The sequence below is a fragment of the Ammodytes marinus genome (assembly GCF_949987685.1).
Source record: "Ammodytes marinus genome assembly, chromosome: 13".
In the NCBI taxonomy this organism is placed as follows: domain Eukaryota; kingdom Metazoa; phylum Chordata; class Actinopteri; order Uranoscopiformes; family Ammodytidae; genus Ammodytes; species Ammodytes marinus.
Window position 1 is genome coordinate 21,830,713 of NC_137217.1, and position 20,026 is coordinate 21,850,738.

Consider the following 20,026-nt stretch of genomic DNA (forward strand, 5'->3'; position numbering starts at 1 on the left):
TGTCTATTTGTGATATTGGGCTATACAAATAAAACTGATTTGATTCCTCAGGCCCAGGTAGATGAGTTTGAAAAGCGTCTGACTGCGGTTCACACTCGGGGGCTGGAGAACGTAGAAAGTCCTGAGATGGATGAGGAGAACCAGAATGAAGGAGGATCCAGTGAGAAGACGGTCATGCAAACACCTCTGCCCGCCCGAGGCCGTATACGCTCAAAGAGAGGTCAGTGATAGGATTTGTGCATGCAGAAAAGCTTTTGATTTTTTGATTTCTTTTGAGCAAAAATTAAATGTTTTTGTTACAGGTCAAACAAAGCCCTCAGCTTCTTGCCACAGCAATGACAGTTTTGTGACGCCTCAGAAGTCACGCAAGTCCAAGAAACCTGTGATAACTTTCAGCAGTGATGAAGAGGAGGATGAAGACGGTTAGTGCGGGCAACTTTATTAATTCAACATTCCTTTTAATAATTGCATTCTCCTGTTTTTTTTACAATTCAGTTGTTTTGGAATTGGAATTTGACCACATTTTGCATAAATATACTATCTCAAGCGACATATTATTTTGTAGGCACTATAAAAATCGCATGTATTCAGGCCTGCAACGACCAATTTGTGGTGATGCGCAGTGGCAATCACCATTGTGCTTAGTGCAGATCCTGGGTCAGCGTTAACGTTAGAACGACGACTAGTGCAGAGCAGGTGGGATATATTGGGTGGGTCATCCTGCGCATGTGTTAATTGAGTTTAAAGAAATTGTGCATTTATTCCAGGAATGAATCACCCTTTGTTAACGCGTTCATTTTGACAGCCCCATTTTGACAGGGGGGGAAGCAATGTTTGGCATTTCTACATGAAAATCACAAATTACCTTAAAACACTTTTTTGATTTATATTATGTACTACTCCTTGCAGCTTTATCTTGTGTATATAAAATCCGTTATTAATATTAAGAATTATTTCGTCACAATTTTATTGATCACGATTTATTGATCAAATACAACTTTGTTGTATTTGATCAATACAACAAAGTTGAATGTTTGGAGCTCCGAGCTCAAACCATGAGGCGTCCAAGCAGATTTAGAAGTATTTTAGCTCAGTTGCTTTTAATAGTGAGTTGTGCTTTGCAGCAGCACTAATGAAGATCTGGGGGATGGATTAGATTGAAAGTAATGTTAAGGAAATCGATCCACAAATTACGAACAGCCCAGAGAGAGAGTCACCATTAAATTGGATGAGGCGGTGAGTGTGGCTATTTGAGTAGTATTTAGTAATTGGGAGGGAAAAGATTTTCATAAAAAAAATTCCATCAAAATCATGATTCGCTGGTACTTCAAAAAAAGATTTATAACTAAAAACCAATCCTGGGCAAATTCTTTCGGTGGCCTTTTCTGCCTAATTAACTTCTAACCCTGATTTATTTTCTGCTTAGATGCTGTGATGGAGGAGAGTGAGACCCCTAAAGTGACAACACCCATATCACGGTCTTCCCGACGAACTCGTCTCAGAAACTGATCAAACCTTCTGCTGTTTTGTCCTATTTCTGTGTTTTCCTTTTTAATCTTGTATTCTATCTTGTTTTTATCTTTTAATGATCTTTAAAATCAATAAGGATATTTGTACTTATAACCAACTTAAAGTATTCTGAAGTTATAACATGAAGTTAAGACTTCTAATAAAGTTGGTTGTGGTTTTGATAAGAACATGTCCGTCTGAGTCATTCACCAGCCTCTGTACACTGAAGAAAACTCTGAGGAATAACGAATATGTGAAGGGTTGGGTACCCGCCGGGTAAAGTCAATTTACACCATCATTACAAGCAGCTATGAATCTCTGCTTGTATCATTTGTTTGGACAGTGGTGTTTAATGGGTTGCCACAGCTTGGCTGGACAGTATTACTACCACACATGATTCACTTCATTTTTCTCGATTTTCTTCACTTTTTTTTCACCAATGTTTGTTCATATCAGATTTTAAAACACTTTTCACTCTAATTCTAACCAGTGTGTGTGTGCATGGTGTTTGTTTAAATTTTTTTTCTCTCCTTGTTCTGTCTGACACATTTGCTATTGCCTAGTTGGCCGCCTCTGTTCTCCGGTAATCAATCTCTTTTGTAGGTCTGAGGGAGTAGGATGGGAGGAAGAGTCTCCCTCCCATCCTCCTCTCTGTTGCCTACTTTTCCTCTTACAACGCGCCTCTCACGCTAAGCAGTTTATCCCTGCTCATCGCAAATCTGTCGCCCACTCAGTCTCCCACACGTCCTCTCCCAAAAGATGAGAGGTGCATCTCTGTGTGTGTGTGTGATATGTTATGTAAGGACACTTGCCAATGACAGACTAACAGTTTGCTTGCAGCTGCACTTAGGTTTTATCCAGGGACAGATTTGAATTCAATGTATTCATTGGGTGCAAACAGTACCAGTACATTTTATGATTTTTATTTCGTGCTGAACAAAGAAGAATTCTGCTCATCACACCTTTTTGCTCCATAAGCTGCCCAAGAAAGAAAGATTCCCCGATTGCATGCCCCGTCGTATTCTGGCGTGAATTTGTAGTTGCTAGGGTTTATTTACTCGAAATAATCAGAGCCTGCTGAACTTTGAGGTCGACGTGTTGGACTCGAGCAGCTCCCGCTACTGTTGAAATTTGGCGGCGGGGGGCACAGGGAGCAGATGGCACTGACAGACTGTAACTTATCCAACAGAGAGGGGAGGTCGGTCCATGCTGGGAAACACCACAGAGACAAAGGGGAGAGCGAGGGAGAGGGAGGCTGATATGCACCAAGAGCATTGTAAGCACATGGGGAAATGTATTATTCAGAGTAGCCCAAGTGGTCACATTAAAGGTGGAGTCAGCGATTGACTTATTGACTATATAATTTTTTGTCCATCAGTGAATATCTCTTCACGATCCACTACCTGTGAGCGAGCTGAACAAAAATGTCATTGTTAATATGTAGCTTAAACTGGTATCCAAACAAAGCGGGCTCACCTTAGCAAGCAAAATAACCGTTTACAGAGCCTAGGCTGTGGATTAAAATAGTTTTTTTTTTATTCAGTGCACACAGTATGGATAGGTAGAGGATCATAGGAGATATTCACTGTTTTGGCAACATAATCTCTGACGCCATCCTTTTTAGAAGCAAGAAGCCAGTCACTTGACTGATAAGGCATTAGCTGCCCTCTGACCTTGGCGTTTTTGCAGCACAGTGTTGGCATCAGCATGGCGTACGGTATACAGTCACCTTGACAATGACTCCCTCCAAGGCTATGACATCACTCTAAAGAAAGAGGGGATGAGGAGGAGGAAGATGGGGAGGGGTGTCCTCTCTAGCTCTACAAAACCTCTGCAGCATCCCAACATCCCCAACATTCAGCTTCTGCCAAGAGGACGGACGCAAGAGGAGGAAGAAAATCATCCGTTTCAATTCCATCAAAGGCAGAGCGGGAGGAGTCAGCCGAGTGAGATAGTGATGCTCCCAGAAGGTGCCAACAAGTAGAGAGGTATCCCACAGTCTGAGAACAAGCGGGATGAAGAGTCAGTGAGAGCACAAGACACCCAGAGCTCCGGGAGGGAACCAACAGGTGAGCACGCTTCCAAGTTTTCTCTTGAATGATTAGATGTTAACTTCAAGTGTCTTTATGATCTTTATTCTATAGCTGTCATCCATTGCAATAATTAATTCTTAAAGAGAATCGCAATGAGTTAGTTGAAGACTGTGTATAGCCACAAGTGGAGCTGTATACAGTCCAACTACACATTTAGTAAAACGTGTAATGTCTACAATGCAAACTGCAGTAATCTTAAAGCATCCTCAATTTGACAGGTTGCAATAAAAAGGATGTAATCTGTCTTTTTTATTTTTTTGGAAAAACTCACCCTTTAATTGAGAACTATTTAATGCAGGAAAAAAAAGTTTTCCTCCAGAAATGAGAAACTTATTTGATCAAATGTATCCTGGTTCAGTAGTATCCTCTCATTTGTTTGTCTGGTTTTGATCTAGATTTCAAAGGCGTAATTGCAAGCGTGGGCTGCAAATTAGATTCGGCTAAATAGCCTATATATATCACATATTTTGCATTTCCTCATTTATATGTAACAACATTTATCTGTAAGGTCCCTGTTAGTAAATATATCAATGAATAGAAAATTGCTGAAATTCACATTGAGGATTGGCTACATTGATCTTTGACTATGGGGGGAAAAAATCATGTCATTGAGCCTTACATTTCCAATCACGCAATTTTCTGTGTAAAAATGTTCACTATTGAGTTAATTTCTCCACATAATCTTTACTGTTTTTTTTGTTTTTTTTTCTCTCTCTCACTTTGCAGATTGTGTATTTTCAGTCCTGCTCCAGTTTTTCCCCCGTCTTCATCTCTGCTGCCATGCTGTGTGCTGCGCTGCTTTGTGCCACTCTGCTCCTCCTGTCGCCCCTGGAGATCACAGACGCTCGCGCTCTGCACCCATCTCCAGATGCTGCACAGGTACGGACACAGTGAGGGGGGTTGGGAGGAAGGCTGAAAAAGGAAGGAAAGAGTGTATTGAGGCTGATTCAGAGTGGATGAAGGATTGAGGAGAATAGTGCAGAAGGGAGGGAGAGCAGGAAAGAATACGTGGAGCGAGTAATGAAATGTATCGCTGATTGAATTATTCTCCCTCGTACACTCCCTAGCAATTAAATTGAATCTATTCTTCTTTTTTCTTCTTTAGTTTATGGAGCAGTTTCTCGAACGCTACAATGACCTTTTGACCCTGGACGACCTGGAGAACCTGTTGAACAACCAACCAGAGGAGCAGTCCACCTTCTCCTCTGGGGTCAAAGTGTCCGAAAATCCCAAATGGGCTGAGGCTCAAGCGCAGGCTGAGACCCCGTGGCTGCGCCTGCTGAAGGGGGCTCTGGCCAATCAGAAGCGAGCAGAACCGGACCGGTCACGGAGGGGGTGGAACCGCGGATGCTTTGGGCTGAAACTGGATCGGATCGGGTCCATGAGTGGACTGGGCTGTTAGTGGAGGGGAGAGGGGGAAAGACAGACTGATGGCATCCTTTTTAAGTCTAATAAGGAGAGAGAGAGAAAAAAACACACCCAAAGGCATCCAACATGCAGGGAGGGATGTTTACATGTTTGTGTGGACTACTTGTAGTATGATGTAAACTTGCAGAATTTGCTCAAGTGGTTTCATCCAGCGTAGGTACATTAGATCAGATGCTTGACACTGGTGTGGCTGTTTTGACAGAGCAGCTGTAGTTTATTCCTTGTGTATTAAAACATGCGAGCTATGTTTACATCATATGATCATCTTTAATGTGTGGCTTGTTGTTTTTAATTAATTTATATTTATAGCTTTGTCTGTGTATCGTAAATGTAAAAGTGATTAAACATTTTGGGGTTAGGGGACCGTTTGTAAAAAATCAGGTGCTGCAGATGTGAATATAGAATGATGGCCCCTGTTTTTCCTGCTGTTTGTTCTCACGATGACTTGCATGAATAAATAGATTTGACATTAGTAGTGCTGTTTTATTTTATTTATTTTTGTCTCTCAAAATTATTCAATTAAGGGTTAAAGATTCAAAATCCACTCATGTTGCAAACCTAAATCTCAGTTTGTTGACTCTCTTTTGACACGTGTCGTCTCAATTTGTCCCAGGGCCGGCGGTAGCCAGGGGCCAGGGTGGGGCCGTGCACATCCCACCCAATCAAATTTTTTATTTATTTATTTATTTATTTTAAGGCGGAAGTCCAGACCCACTATCGGATGGACCTGTTCATTCGCTGTCCAAGAAAATGTCAAATGAAATTCAGACAATTAATTAATACTAAAGAATATACCATTACCATGCATTGCTTCTAATTGTATTATTGGGTGGGCAGGACAGCCTGCCTCCAAGTTACACACCCGCTTAAAGTGGTCACTGGTCAGCAGAGCCGGCCCAAGGCATAAGCAAAATGAGCGGTTGCTTAGGGTCCCGACTGCCAGGGCCCCCCCCAATTTATTTTTTTATTTTGTTTTTTTTTAGCTTGTGTGTTTGATATCAACATCATATTATGTAAATGTAAATTATCATACAATAAAAGGAATAAAATGTTTTGGTAGATAGTTAATAGCTTAATAATTGAATCAGTTCATCTGGGAGGTAATCCGAGGTTAACTGATCACATCACGTTCAAGTCCATGGCATGCACGGTTAGTATTGAGTTTATTTAAAAATATTTGAAAATGGGGCTGCCCTCAGTTGCCCATGCACTGTGTTAGGTCTATAGCCTATTTCAGCCTCGTCTGTGGGAAAAAAGATAACTGGACAACAGAGTTCTTCTGCTTCGTTCCTCTCACTGCATTTAAATGAATTCATTATATTACAGAAAAATATGTCCCGTAAAAGAAAAAGAGCACCAAGCCCATCCCAGAGGACCCATAATATAATATAATATATTTTATATTATTTCAAATTTATATTTCTATGGAAAATCCATGTGTCTTTCTTCAATAGCTTCTAATTCATCCGACCCAGTGTCTCCAAATTATTTGTTCACACAAAATTCCTCAGATTTAGCCTCTTAATTTTCCTCTCAAAGTGCACCAGATTCATAGCCTGGAAATCCAGACCCTGATATCTTGAACGATAGAGGGTCTGGCCACGATCAATAGTAATTTCCAACTCAAGGGGCGGCTCCTACTCGTGCATTTCAAATGCCACTGCACACAGTTGGATAGCACTACAACCAATCAGAGCGATGCACAAGGCGACGTAAGCCCCTTTCGTTTAGCGAACAGCTGTTAAACTGTTAAATTAAACGTTTGTCGTTGTCGGTCGGCAAAATAGAACATTCCACTTACTTGCTAATGAAAGATTTGAGTGCCGTCTTCCAAATCGTTAAGGGTCGAGGCCAAAGCAGTCTCAAACTTACACAACATATCCGCAGCCATCTTTGATGTTTACTATCACGGCTTCGACGTCGCATGCACGTCACTGTCGTCATCCGGTTACGTCCTCCCCCAGAGCACCATATAAAGGGCTCTGGCGCGCCCATATTAGAGAACCAATTGAAACCACCAGCCAGATTTCTGGCTTTCTTGATAAAGCTTCAACGGAGCGTGTCCAGACCAACACGCGCAGCAAATTTAATTTGCCAGCGCCTAGTGGCAGGTCTGGGAATGCCAGGCTATACCAGATTCATGCATTTCACTTTAAAAAGGTTAAAAACAATCTCCCGGGGGGGCATACCCCCGGACCCCCCTAGCAGAGTTGTGACCTCGGCTGGCTACTATTTTCACCCAGCTGGACATTGGAGCCAATAGTGGAAATACTATATATCTATGTGTATAGTATATAGCTCTGGACTACCACCATCCAGGTTGCCCAGTCCCAATGCTTTCTCTTCAATCAGCTCAGACTGCCTACAGTTAATACTGCGATAAAAAAAAGATACATTATGTTGTATATAATGTATATTATATGTTATTCATAAACATTTTGGAGAAAAAAAACATGCAACAATCAAATCTCCCACACAGCAACACTCAAAGTTTATTTGCATATTGTGTTCTACACAATTCACAGTAAATGTGCCAAAAATCAGACGCAGAGATCTTACAAGGGCAAAAAATTTCGGCTCGCGCGCCTTGCGCGCGCTCGCATCTTCGGTCTCTCTGCCCAGTGTGCCCACCTAAAATTTCTACAGGCCCACCCTAATCTGACTGTCTAGAACCCGGCCTGATTTGTCCTGTGAAGTGGAGCTTCAGATTCATCTGACTTTATTGGTTTATTGAATCTTCCAATGACTGTTGGAAGAAGCCACATTTCTCACTTCATCGTTCTGGAGTACGAGCGAACAATCCTGATTCATATCTCTGCATCCAACACTGATTTTATTCTGGCATTGCAGCTACGTTCCCAGGGCTACAATCTTAAAGCTTAGTAAAACATTGTTGGCAAACGTGTCATATAATCTAATTTAATATTGCACCCATTATTTATAAAATATGTATGTAATATGTATGTTTAAATAGGGTTCAATTGTACATTTGGCAGATTGTGTGCCAGCAGTGTGCCCCGTTTAAGATGGGATCACGACATGAATTATTTAAAATGTACTAGAGGTATACACACAGCTCCTTAAGGCAAACTGTTATTTGACATGTCAAAATTACTTGCCTTGACGAAGGTCCATGTTATATGAAGAGCAAAGTTGACAGGACTCTCACCTTAGGGTATATTTTTTGTTTGGTAGCTGTTCTGCAGCTGTCAATACCATGATCTGTTGTGACAAGAGCAGATTCTTTCTTGAGTTTCCCCTGAACGATTTACTGAAAGGATTTCACTTCAACAACTGCATAAGCAACAATCATAGAAGCAACATCTTAAGCTGTAGACAGTTTAACACACATATACAGTGGCTTGCAAAAGTATTAATACCCCTTGAAATGTTCCACATTTTGACACGTTACGACCACACGTTGACGTATATTTATTTTATTGGGATTTTATGTGATAAACCATCACAAAGTGGTGCATCATTGGAATGAAAATTAAACGTGGTTTAAAGTAGAAATAAAAAACTGAAAAGTGTGGCGTGCAAAAGTATTCAGCCCCCTGAGTCAATCCTTTGTAGAACCATCTATTGCTGCATCTGCAGAAGACTTGATACTGTGTCGGAGGTTCACCTTCCAGAAGGACAACTACCCTAACAGTCAGATCTACTATGGATTGGTTTAGATCAAAGCATGGCATGTGTTAGAATGGCCCAGTCAAAGTCTAGACCTAAAAACAATTGAGAATATTGAGAAAGACTTAAAAATTGCTGTTGACAGACACTCTCCATCTAATCTGATGCTGAATCTGAAGCTTGAGCTATTTTGCTGTAGTGGTTACAGGCTCATTCAGATTAATTTTGCTATTAGAAATAAATCTGAAAATAACAATACATTGTTATAATTTACTAAAGTTTTGAGAATGGAAAAATAATAGCAAGTTTGTCTCGTTTTATCAATGGTTTGTCTTTAATGATTAGTCTAGTGATCAGTTAAATAAATCAATATTAATCAAACCTAGTCGAATTATCACTCTATATTAACAACTAATAATAAATCAATTATTATTGAGCTTAGAAATCTGATAATATGACCACAATACGGAAAGTTAATGAATTCTTGATGTGATAGAAGTTGACATACCACAAAATATTCACACAAATGAATGACAGAAACTTCTAGTTACAAAAAGAAAATGCATGTAATTTAATTACAGAAGTGAAAAGAAACACATCAAGAAACTCAAACTAAACATGTGTCTGTGTCGGTACATGTCTTTGGATGCAAATTAGCTTCTCTTTTGAGTGTGTGTGTGTGTGTGTGTGTGTGTGTGTGTGTGTGTGTGTGTGTGTGTGTGTGTGTGTGTGTGTGTGTGTGTGTGTGTGTGTGTGAAAAACCTTTGTTCTGTGGGGGGAGAGCTTGAGGCTTCTTAGTAAGTTACCCACTGCTTGAGGCAGTGGGTAACTTATCTGAAGCCCAGAAGAATGTCTTGGGGTTTTTGACAAAACACTGTGTGTTCCTGTGTCAAATATCCGTATTTAAAGTCACAAGGCCAGTGAATGAAATACATGTACACATTCATTACATTACAAAGAAGAATGGTCAAAAATATCAGTCTGTAGATGTACAAAGCTGGTATAGACATATCCCAATATACTTGCAGCTGTAATTGCAGCAAAAGGTGGTTCTACAAAGCATTTATTCAGGGGACTGAATACTTTTGCACGCCACACTTTTAAGTTTTTTTTATTTATAAAATATGTATAAAACCACGTTTCATTTTAATTCCACTTCACAATGATGCGCAACTTTGTGTTGGGGTATCACATAAAATCCCAATAAAATACATTTACGTATGTGGTTGTAACGTGACAAAATGTGGAAAATTTCAAGGCGTATGAATACTTTTGTAAGCCACTGTAAACCGTTTTTGCACGTTTAATCAGATCTTTTAAACGTCAATCAAAAAACTCCCGAACTGTCTCTGTACATCACATCTCCTTTTTCTCACCGAGTCCCGCCCACTTACAACCAGCAAGATGAGCACAGAGGAGAAAAAAGCAAATATTAATATGCAATGTGGAAAAAACTTTCTACTTGGACAGAGAGTTGTGTGTTCATTAAGAACTGATCATAAAAATACTTTCTCAGGGGCCAGGGCCTTTAAGGGACTTCTGGTTCATTTCTGTTTAAATGCTGATGAGTTCACTCTCAAACTCAAACCGTCTCACCTCAAGGTCAATTTATTGGCTAGTTCTGGACTTCTAATTGTGACTAGTTACAGTAATTAAATCTGTTCAAAACGTCTACTTGACATTCGTTGTAATGAAGTTGGCTCAAGTATGAGCAGGAATGTTGTTGGGATGAACTGTTTGTTTCATCCCATTTTATTACATTTCATCGTACATCAATTAAAAATGTTTACTTCCATATGGTCCTTATGTACTTGTGAATTATATTCAATGTATTTGAATTTACATTTTAGATTTGGAATTAAATAGATAAGAGTTTTCCATTGCAGCACTAGATGGCAGTCTCATACTGCTGTGTGTATATCTAGTTTTCACCTTACAGAGCAGCACTCTGGACTTTGCACTGGACTTAGGTACAGGATACAAGTGGTTTCAATCTAGATAAAGGCACTTTGTACATGTTGTTACTGCACTTATAAAGTAAAATAGAATGTAACTTGGCTCAAAGTTAAAGAAAATGCTGCAGTATTCATTATTCATTTAGTTAAAGTGATAATCATGATAATACTTGAAATCTTACATTAACACTTTTTACTGATCTAATTTGGCTGGCATTAACTGAAAAGAACATATGATCTGTATGAAACAGCATTTACAGTACTGACAGTACACCATGGGCCAAGTGTTGACTAGCCAGCCAGCTTCTAAAGTTAGCCTGACCTTTACGTACCCTCTCTGACCTTAAGCTGTTGAGCAGAGGCCTAGACTGGCACGCAGTCATGAGATGTGGTAGTTCAGCTATGCGTGGAACACTGGATGGCAGCCAGAAAACTCACCAGCTCTGTCTTGTCTCTGTGCAGCATTATGTGTCTGCTAGCCTGCTGCACGTTCTCCCAAGAAATTACATGTTGCAGAATGCCAGGGTCCAGTTTAATGTGCAATTTGCTTCACTTTCATGGACTGCTTCGGTGACAGGATGCTATGACATGGGTAAGGTTGCAAAACAGTGTCAGAACTGCTCAACGGGTGACAGTGGCGTCATGCAACCCAAGCTTATGAGGGGGGACAACAATGGGATCTGAGGGCATATTTTAGCCAAGTAACAATAATTGAAAAAAAAATCTAATTATATTAAGTTTTAGTGAAATTTTTTGTTCAAAATAAAGTTTTGATTAGTTAGGGTATCTGCCCTCAAAATACCTATTGGTAGGCCCTAGAAAGCTTTCACACTTATACCCCTTATGGGTGGTCCTGCACATAGTAGGCTTTATAGTTTTGGTAAACCATACCTTTTATCAAAACTGATTGCTGCTACAAGTCATAACTTGCTAGCAGCCAGATGGTTAACAACTGGACTGAGGGAGGGTGGACCACTAGCTTTTGCTAATGTTATTGGGGCTACTAGCCAAATATCTTGCTAAGAAAAAATAAACCTTTATTTATCAAATTCTGCAAATACTAAGAATATGATACAGTTATAATATAGATCATTAAAACCACATACACAGATTTAAAAAATCATGGCCCCCAGAGTTTATATGGGCATGACGCCACTTACTGGTGAGGCCTATTATGCAACCAGTGCTATACCTCCAAAACAAAACACCGTTGATGGCCTTCTTGTTTAAACTGGCATCATCAATAATCTGACTTAAAGGCCTACTTCACCGGTTTGAATATGAAGGTGTATTGAATTCTGAGATCCTATGTAGTATAAATGTGCAAAAAAATTAAAATCAGTTCATCCTAGCCTGAGAAAAGGCAGAAAGAGTGTTTTTTTTAACCCTATATTTCTCTTTCTCGTGACATCACAGAAAGAGAAATATAGGGTTAAAAAAAAACGTACTTTGTAAATATTACTGTGATGTCACAGTAAAAGCACCTTAAGAGCACCTACCCCGCAGGCAGTGGACAACCCTCAACCGACTGAGGACAGGTGTGGGACGCTTCGGAGAGTCAATGCAGCGGTGGGGCCTCGCGGACAGAGCCCACTGTGAATGTGGAGACCCCCTACAGACTGTAGATCACGTCCTGACCAGCTGTCCCAAACATCGGCCACCAAATGGCGACCCTGGCCTAACGAACCTGGATGACGAGACGCTGGAGTGGCTTGCTACAACCGAGCTGAGGATCTAAAGACATACGCAAGAAGAAGAAGACAGTAAAAGACATCACAGTAATATTTACAAAGTAAGTTTTTTTTTAGATAGATAGAATTCAATACACCTTCATATTCAAACCGGTGAAGTAGGCCTTTAACATTTTAAAATCATCCCCTGAATGGTTTTCTGTTCAAACGCCAACAACAATGATTAAAACTGAAGGTGTTTGTGATTGCAGCAGCATCAAACACCGCCAAGGCAAAGACAAAGGAAACTGTCTTTCGGTGAAATGAGTGTTCCGCTTTCAGATACTGTTTTGGAAATTTAACATTTCTTAAAACCCTCACAAAGCAACGAGCTGATTAAGTATACAGACCAAACAGGCCTCCTCTGCACATGTGTAGTGATCATAAGTTCATGTTATGCATCCACGGCTCAACTTTTGCAGAGGAAAAGCTGAAGAGGGGAAAGATTGGTAGTTACACAGATTCTGAAAGTGAAGGGTCGTGGTCTTTGGACAGTAAATGTCAGGCATGAAGACAGAGATTTGATCCCTCATTTGCTCCCTCTATGTCTGTGTGTGCCTGTATTTACTGAGAAGGTCAGCGGTGGAGAGACCCTTCTCTTTTTTCAGTTCACTATCCAAGGACTTTAATATCTATATCTAGACCTATCAGCTGGCAACACAGGAAAGGCTTTGATAATGCTGGAACTTCTGCAGAAAATAATACAAATCCATAGCTCCAGGCCTATAATTAGCTACATAAATGGGATGATAAGAGAAAAGCATCAAGGCTATTCCACTCATATGAAGTTAAGTGGCAGAGGCCAGCTTGCATGTCTCTCTAAAGGTCAGACGACCTTGAAAGTCAAGGGGGGGCGGGGCGAGGATCAGTGACCAGTGGTGAGGGGGCGTGGCTTAAACTCTGGTTAAACATAAAAGCGCTACGCTAAACTTTGCCCTTCCCCACTCACACCCGGAGTCGCAAGACAGATTGAGGCATCTCACACGGTAAATACCTTCTAGTTTCAGTAACCTGCAACACTCACCAATTCGATTTAGATCATTTGGAAACCACCTGCATGGGCTTGATTGATACTTTTTTTTTTAAACTTTATTTAACAAGGCCAGACTCGTTGAGATGAATTATTTCAAGTGAGACCTGGTAAAAAAAAAAGACAGCAGTAGACGGTTACAGACACCGCCTAACACTCATAGAGACACATGCTAGTTTAACTGCAGCTGAAATGCATTAGGGGAAAATACATTGAAATGAATGGTTCAAAGCTCTTGTAATTGTCAATATTGTCTGATTTCAAGCTCGTTTTCAAAATCTAGTTTTCAATTAAATTTTTGAAAATAATTATTTCCGTTCATGAAGATGTAATATTGCTAAGTTTGCCTTCTTAGCATGCAGGGAAAAGTTTGTTGTTTTTTTTGTAACTGCAGAGTAGCATTGGAATTTTCCTTGGACTGTGGTCACTGACAGCTTATCAGTGCATGTTCATTTAAACTCTTTGCTTATCTCGAAGCACTCTTTGAAGCTATCATAAGGTGGAAACTAATATATGGCATCATAAATGTTGGTTAATCAATCTTTAACAGGATGAATTATTCATACTCTTCTCTTATCTCATTTCTTCCGCCAGAGGACTAGATCAACCCACAGGCAAAAATGGTGAAAGTTGGTATCAATGGGTAAGAGCTCCTCTTTCATCCACTCAACCTAATCAACAAAATAACCTTGTGTATTCTCTGCACCCCCCCCCCCCAACTCACAATGACACACCCCCTCACACACAGGGAGCATTTTACTGCAATGGCTTCCTGGGTTAAATTTTCAAAAGACACAGTCCAGGATCCTTAAGCTTTTCCTTTTTTTTCTTTGCACTTTTTTACAAGACATTCTCCTATACAAACACTTTTGACTACATTTACTAAGAGAAGCAGTAAACAAAAGCTTGTGCAGGAGATAAATGATTACATTAAATAAAGATCAGAACGGAGTAGAAAGAAGAGAAACTTTAAGTCAAAGTGATTCAATGAGCCTAAAGTGTTGACTGTATCCACTGTGCTCTGAAGGCAAGATAACTGTAGTCTCTATGTGATTAACTAATAGTGATGCTTTACAGCAGCTGAGGAACACAAAACTATTTGTGACAGAGGAGCTGAACAAATGCAAACACCAACCCAGCTGTCCTCATGTTCTTTTTGACCTTTAAACTTTACCCACAGCTGATTAGAATGTGGGCAGTGGCTACGACATGGGGGTCATTCAACATTGGATTGTTTTTCTGCTGTCTGAAAGCAAGTCTAAGCAAGGACCTGTCCTGCGTAACTGAAATGTTACAGGGCACACATGACGTTAAAGTCTACCTATCTGTTGCCTGGATCTCTCCACACCTCCCCCCTTCCCCTCCCTGGTGTCTGAGGACAGAGTGCACCTGTGCCAGGATTCTGGACCCTGCGGTTAAAAAGTAACTCAGCCGTTGATCAAACATTGCACTGGCGGCACCAGGATTACCACATTAGAGATTCATTTCGACTTTAGCCCCCCCTGAGAGGATAGTGTGAAATCTGCCCAAACATAAGCTGTGCCACACACGCCTCCCTCGGACCCTCCTCCTGAACCCTGCCCTTTCTCCGGCTGGGGTTTCGGGTTTCATAGGGACTTGGGTGTCCCACACAAAGGCTACAGCAGTAATGTGAAGTAGGCCATACTTAGGTTTGACGTAAATGTCAAAAGCCCAATTTTACATATTCATAACGGATTCTCTTTTCCACTTCATATGCATCTGCTACAATTCACTGAGAAATGACAGTGATCAAATCATCCAGTGGTTTACATGGTGTCCTACCTCCATCTAGTGGCCGGACTAAGAAACAACAACACCTGTTACCTTTTTCAGATTCGGCCGCATCGGTCGTCTGGTGACCCGTGCCGCCTTCCTCTCCAAGAAGGTGGAGATTGTGGCCATCAATGATCCCTTCATCGACCTGGAGTACATGGTGAGTTCAAGAAGTTCTGCTTGAAATATGAGCCAGCAAGATCAGGGGTTGAAATCTACGTCAGGAATCAGCCAAATGCTTTTAAATTTAATCTCCCTAAATGTATATCTTTCTGAGTTTGGAAAGGTAGTCATTGTTAAGAGATATTTGGGGGCTTCTATGCCTTTTTTATATTGCATTTTTTTTAAAGGACAGTAGGAATGAGATGCAACAAAGGTTGCTGGCAGGAACCGAAACGTCAACCTGATTACACAGCATGTATTGGAACCAAGGCAACCCTAGATTGTACTCTTAAGACTGTGAAAGATAAGGATCAATCATGAAATCATTTGGCTTATGTATCCTGCTTTTCTGTACAGTGACTGATTGTTAAAGTTAATCAGAGTAGTGCTTTATATTATAAATGAGTCTTGTCATGAAAACTCATCTGTTCTTCGCGTTGCCTCCTTTTCTTTTTTTTTAGGTCTACATGTTCAAGTATGACTCCACCCACGGCCGCTTCCATGGCGAGGTCTCGGTTGAGGGTGACAAGCTGGTCATTGACGGACACAAAATTTCCGTTTTCCATGAGTGAGTTCACTTACCGGAATTTAAGTGTCGAAAGCATTTCAGTGTAATTCAAATGTTCCTAGTGTACACATTACCAAAGGATACAACTGAGTAAGCAATAACTGTGACTCTTAACTTTCTTTTTTCGCCGTCTCTTTTTTAGGAGGGACCCAGCTAACATCAAATGGGCAGATGCTGGTGCCAAGTACGTGGTTGAGTCCACTGGTGTGTTCACCACTATCGAGAAGGCCTCCGTACGTACTCAATACTGTCCCAAATATTACCACTTGTCATGCAATTAACCAAAAAAGGATATTAATTAAAATGTCCTAAATGTGTTCCAGGCTCACTTGAAGGGTGGTGCCAAGAGAGTCGTCATCTCTGCACCCAGCGCTGATGCACCCATGTTCGTCATGGGCGTCAACCATGAGAAGTACACCAACGACCTCCCAGTTGTCAGGTAAGAGTTGAAAAGTATAGCTCAGACTCTTCATTATGTTTTTGTGTATGTAATTAAATTCTGGAAGCTGTATTTTCAACCCACTGCATTATTATTCAGTGTTTCACACATTGCACATCTCCTTTTGATTTGTAAAAACTTTTGCTTGGACTCTTATTCATTATACAAAAAAGGTTTAAGGCTTTTTTTTTTTTTTTTTTTTTTTTTTTTTTGAAAACCCTCCATTTTAACGGGTGCTGTTATTTGACTCTCCATAGCAACGCTTCCTGCACAACCAACTGCCTGGCTCCTCTGGCCAAGGTCATCAATGACAACTTCGGCATCGTTGAGGGCCTGATGGTGAGGATTAAAAAAAACTCTGCATGGGAACAATCTGCATTGGACGCTTAAGCAGCTTCTAAAACCAGATTGAAAAATAAAACGCTCAAAATCTCAGAAATGACATAAAGTACGAGATAAGGGGTAAGCCATATTTAATCATCCTCTCTGTGTCCATCAGAGCACTGTTCATGCCATCACCGCCACCCAGAAGACTGTTGACGGGCCCTCCGGCAAGCTGTGGAGAGATGGCCGTGGTGCCAGCCAGAACATCATCCCCGCCTCTACCGGCGCCGCCAAGGCTGTCGGCAAGGTCATTCCCGAGCTCAACGGGTCAGTGCAACAAAAAGAAAATCAGGACTTTGGTGCGGTATAGTAAACTGAATGTGGTGAATTTAGTTTGACCTTACCTGCTGTGTGTCTGTGTTTTACAGCAAGCTGACCGGCATGGCCTTCCGTGTCCCCACCCCCAACGTTTCAGTGGTCGACCTGACAGTCCGTCTGGAGAAACCCGTGAGTGACTACAAGCATTCATGAAATGTTACTGTCTGAGACTTTTTTTTTTTTAAGTATCGTTTGTGTAACTGTTGATCTATGCTAGTTTGTGTTTGTATTAAATCACAAGATAACATCTCCAATAACAACCAATATGTCTGAGGCTAAATATTGAAGAGGGGACAGAAGTCTCAGTTTTGAGATATTATTGTGGGTTTTGATCTTTTCATGGAATATGTTAACAAAAATAATTGTGGCATAAAACCAGACGTGTCCCTTTTTTGACAAATTGGATCAATTGTTATTTTTAAATAGTGATATCTAAATGGATAGAATCTGTTTTCTTCCTCGCCAGGCCTCATACGACGCCATCAAGAAGGTTGTGAAAGCGGCATCTGAGGGAGCCATGAAGGGCATCCTGGGATACACCGAGCACCAGGTATGCCTTTGCTCTTTTCCTCCTGATCTTTAAAACTATTTTGTGTCCATCAGTTCTCTTGTTAATATGGCGCCCTCTCCTCGCTCTTTCCTGTAGGTCGTCTCTTCAGACTTCAACGGTGACATCCGCTCCTCCATCTTTGATGCTGGCGCTGGCATCGCCCTCAACGACCACTTCGTCAAGCTGGTCACATGGTACGTCTTAAGCATGGATTCCTTTGCACACGTCTATCTATTTCCAATGACCTGGTATTGACTCCCTTTTCTCTTCTCTCTCGCCTCTTAACCAGGTACGACAATGAGTTCGCATACAGCAACCGTGTCTGCGACCTGATGGCCCACATGGCCAGCAAGGAGTAATGCAAGCAAACGAAAGTTTGTCACTGCATTTTGCCACAGACCCTACGCTCTCCAGAGTTATAAATGTGCAATCTGTTTTTTTGTATTATCTATGACTCATGGCGCCACCAGACAGTCTACCCCCATTAAGATGCCAAAGGGAAGATCTTTCAGAGAGCAAATGGGAGGGGAAAAAAAAGTTTTAAATTGGTGACCAATTACTTTTTTGTTTGTTCAATTCCCTGATTTGTTCTTGTGTGAGAGTCTTTGTCTGCCTGTTGCACTGGGGTGCTGCAGTCAGTGGTGGAATAAAGTCCTCAGTTTGTGAGAGTCACGCCTTCATTTCACTTTTTTCATGCATACAAAACACTGCCCCAGTGGGTTTAATTCTCAAACCGTTAAGAGAGATTCTTACTGTCAACCAGTAACGGTAAGCTTTCAATACTATCAAGTTCCTCCTATGGGATTACACTGCCAGCCTTTTAACTGCATTGAGTTAAAATGGGAAGGGATTGTGGAGGACTATTGCTTTCCAATGAATTTTAGCGCTTTTATGAACTAGTCACATTATCTAAGTGCTCCCTTTTTCCTGTTCAAAACCTGCTCCATCTGGGTAGCAAAGGGTACAGACCCAACACAACAAAAGCCCACTTAACTGGTTCAATATAAAGCTTTTATGAACTATGCCTGCAGGTGATTTGCTCTCACACACAATTATTTTACCAATACAATCTCACTGATCCATGTGTACCAATTGTATTGACCACATGGTTACAAATGGAAATATGCTTAATACGAGGAACAGCATGTGAAGCTTAGTCGCATTGGCTTTCAGTATTTCTTTGGATTTTATTTTTTTTGGACTAAACATCCTTTTAGAATTTTACTGAAATATATGTTGTGACTTAATCAGGTCCGTGAGACAATTTTATCCCTGTCAAGACATAAAATATGTTATTACACATACTGTATTTCTCCAATATAAGCCTTCTGAGAGGCTCCCAGTATGAATTTAATATTTTTTTACAGTAACATGGGTCATGGTTGTGTACTGTTATCACAGCTGTGTTTATCATGAATATCGGAATCAAAAAAAGGTTAAGCTGCAACAGTTCACTTTGATGCACCATATTTACATATACAAACATGCCATATCAAAGTCACAGTTCTTTCATAACACCTGATTAGCTGAAATATGCATTATTTGAGAAGGCTGTGATATACAATAAATATATGCATTGAAATTAATAGGTCCTTTTTCCTTGACGGTGACAAGCAGTGTAAGAATGAAAGGATTGTGTAAGTGGTCAGAAATTATTCAACGGGATAATATGAATTCAGTAGATAAGATGTGAAGACGGTTGATAGCTGGAGGGAAAACACAAGGCAGCACAAAGGTTAAGGACCCTTAAACATCCCCCACCCCCTCGTGGATGTCTCTCTCTGACACACACACGCGCACGCACACACACACATGCACACACACACACTGATTCTCTCATTGTGTGCCATGCGCTGATCTTTTCTAAGCCAGATTTTCAGCAGACAGATTTCTCTCCAGCTCTCGGGGGGAAAATGTGACATGAGATTTACAGAGGGAGGGTTCAGATTAAGAATGTTTTTAACTTTTTTTTTTAAATACAACAAGATCTTTGTCATACTGAGAGAGTACAGGAAGGGAGCGACACGCAAACAAGGGGGAAGGTGAGTTTTTCTTTTTGGAATTGCTTAGGGAAACATGTTTTCATGTTTTCATCTCTTTATCTTTGAGTTGTCATTCATGAGAATAAACTGACCTGGTCTGCAGGAATCATCAGATGACAAATGTCAATCGTTAACAACTTAATGATAAAGATTGTTTGTTATTTTCCTCTGCAGCTGCTTGTTATTGGTGTTATGTTGTTGTTGTTGTTATAATGGGTAATTGACAAACCTGTATTTATTATAGGTAGGTCATTTTCTAACACTTTATAATAAGGTACACAAACAAGAGTAGTTACTGTTAAAAAAATAGTAACTTTTGGGTTTTAGGGTTTTTTCCTCCCAGTATAGGCCGATCCATGCCACCCTCTCTCTCTCTCTCTCTCTCTCTCTCTCT

At 40.7% G+C, this 20,026-nt stretch overlaps 3 protein-coding genes across 3 annotated transcripts in view; all 3 read left to right on the forward strand.

Annotated features, from left to right (window-relative positions):
• The window catches only part of ncapd2 (non-SMC condensin I complex, subunit D2), a 29,228-nt gene extending 27,576 nt beyond the window's left edge, over positions 1-1,652 (forward strand). The window contains 3 exon segments of the mRNA XM_080039458.1: positions 52-220; positions 303-422; positions 1,427-1,652. Coding sequence (XP_079895584.1) covers positions 52-220; positions 303-422; positions 1,427-1,509 — 372 coding nt within the window. The 3' untranslated portion in view covers positions 1,510-1,652.
• A 2,730-nt stretch (positions 1,653-4,382) lies between these two features.
• On the forward strand, positions 4,383-5,004 carry nppcl (natriuretic peptide C-like; the record flags this gene model as incomplete). The annotated part of the gene is made up of 2 exons (XM_080040054.1): positions 4,383-4,481; positions 4,708-5,004. 2 exons carry the CDS (start codon positions 4,383-4,385, stop codon positions 5,002-5,004), a joined length of 396 nt encoding a protein of 131 aa, XP_079896180.1.
• An 8,235-nt stretch (positions 5,005-13,239) lies between these two features.
• Positions 13,240-18,258, forward strand: gapdh (glyceraldehyde-3-phosphate dehydrogenase). Its single transcript, XM_080038869.1, has 12 exons — positions 13,240-13,331; positions 13,970-14,018; positions 15,230-15,329; positions 15,793-15,899; positions 16,042-16,132; positions 16,223-16,338; positions 16,596-16,677; positions 16,838-16,989; positions 17,091-17,169; positions 17,507-17,590; positions 17,687-17,784; positions 17,880-18,258. Exons 2-12 carry the CDS (start codon positions 13,996-13,998, stop codon positions 17,947-17,949), a joined length of 1,002 nt encoding a protein of 333 aa, XP_079894995.1. The 5' UTR covers positions 13,240-13,331; positions 13,970-13,995; the 3' UTR covers positions 17,950-18,258.
• The last annotated feature ends 1,768 nt before the right edge of the window (positions 18,259-20,026 follow it).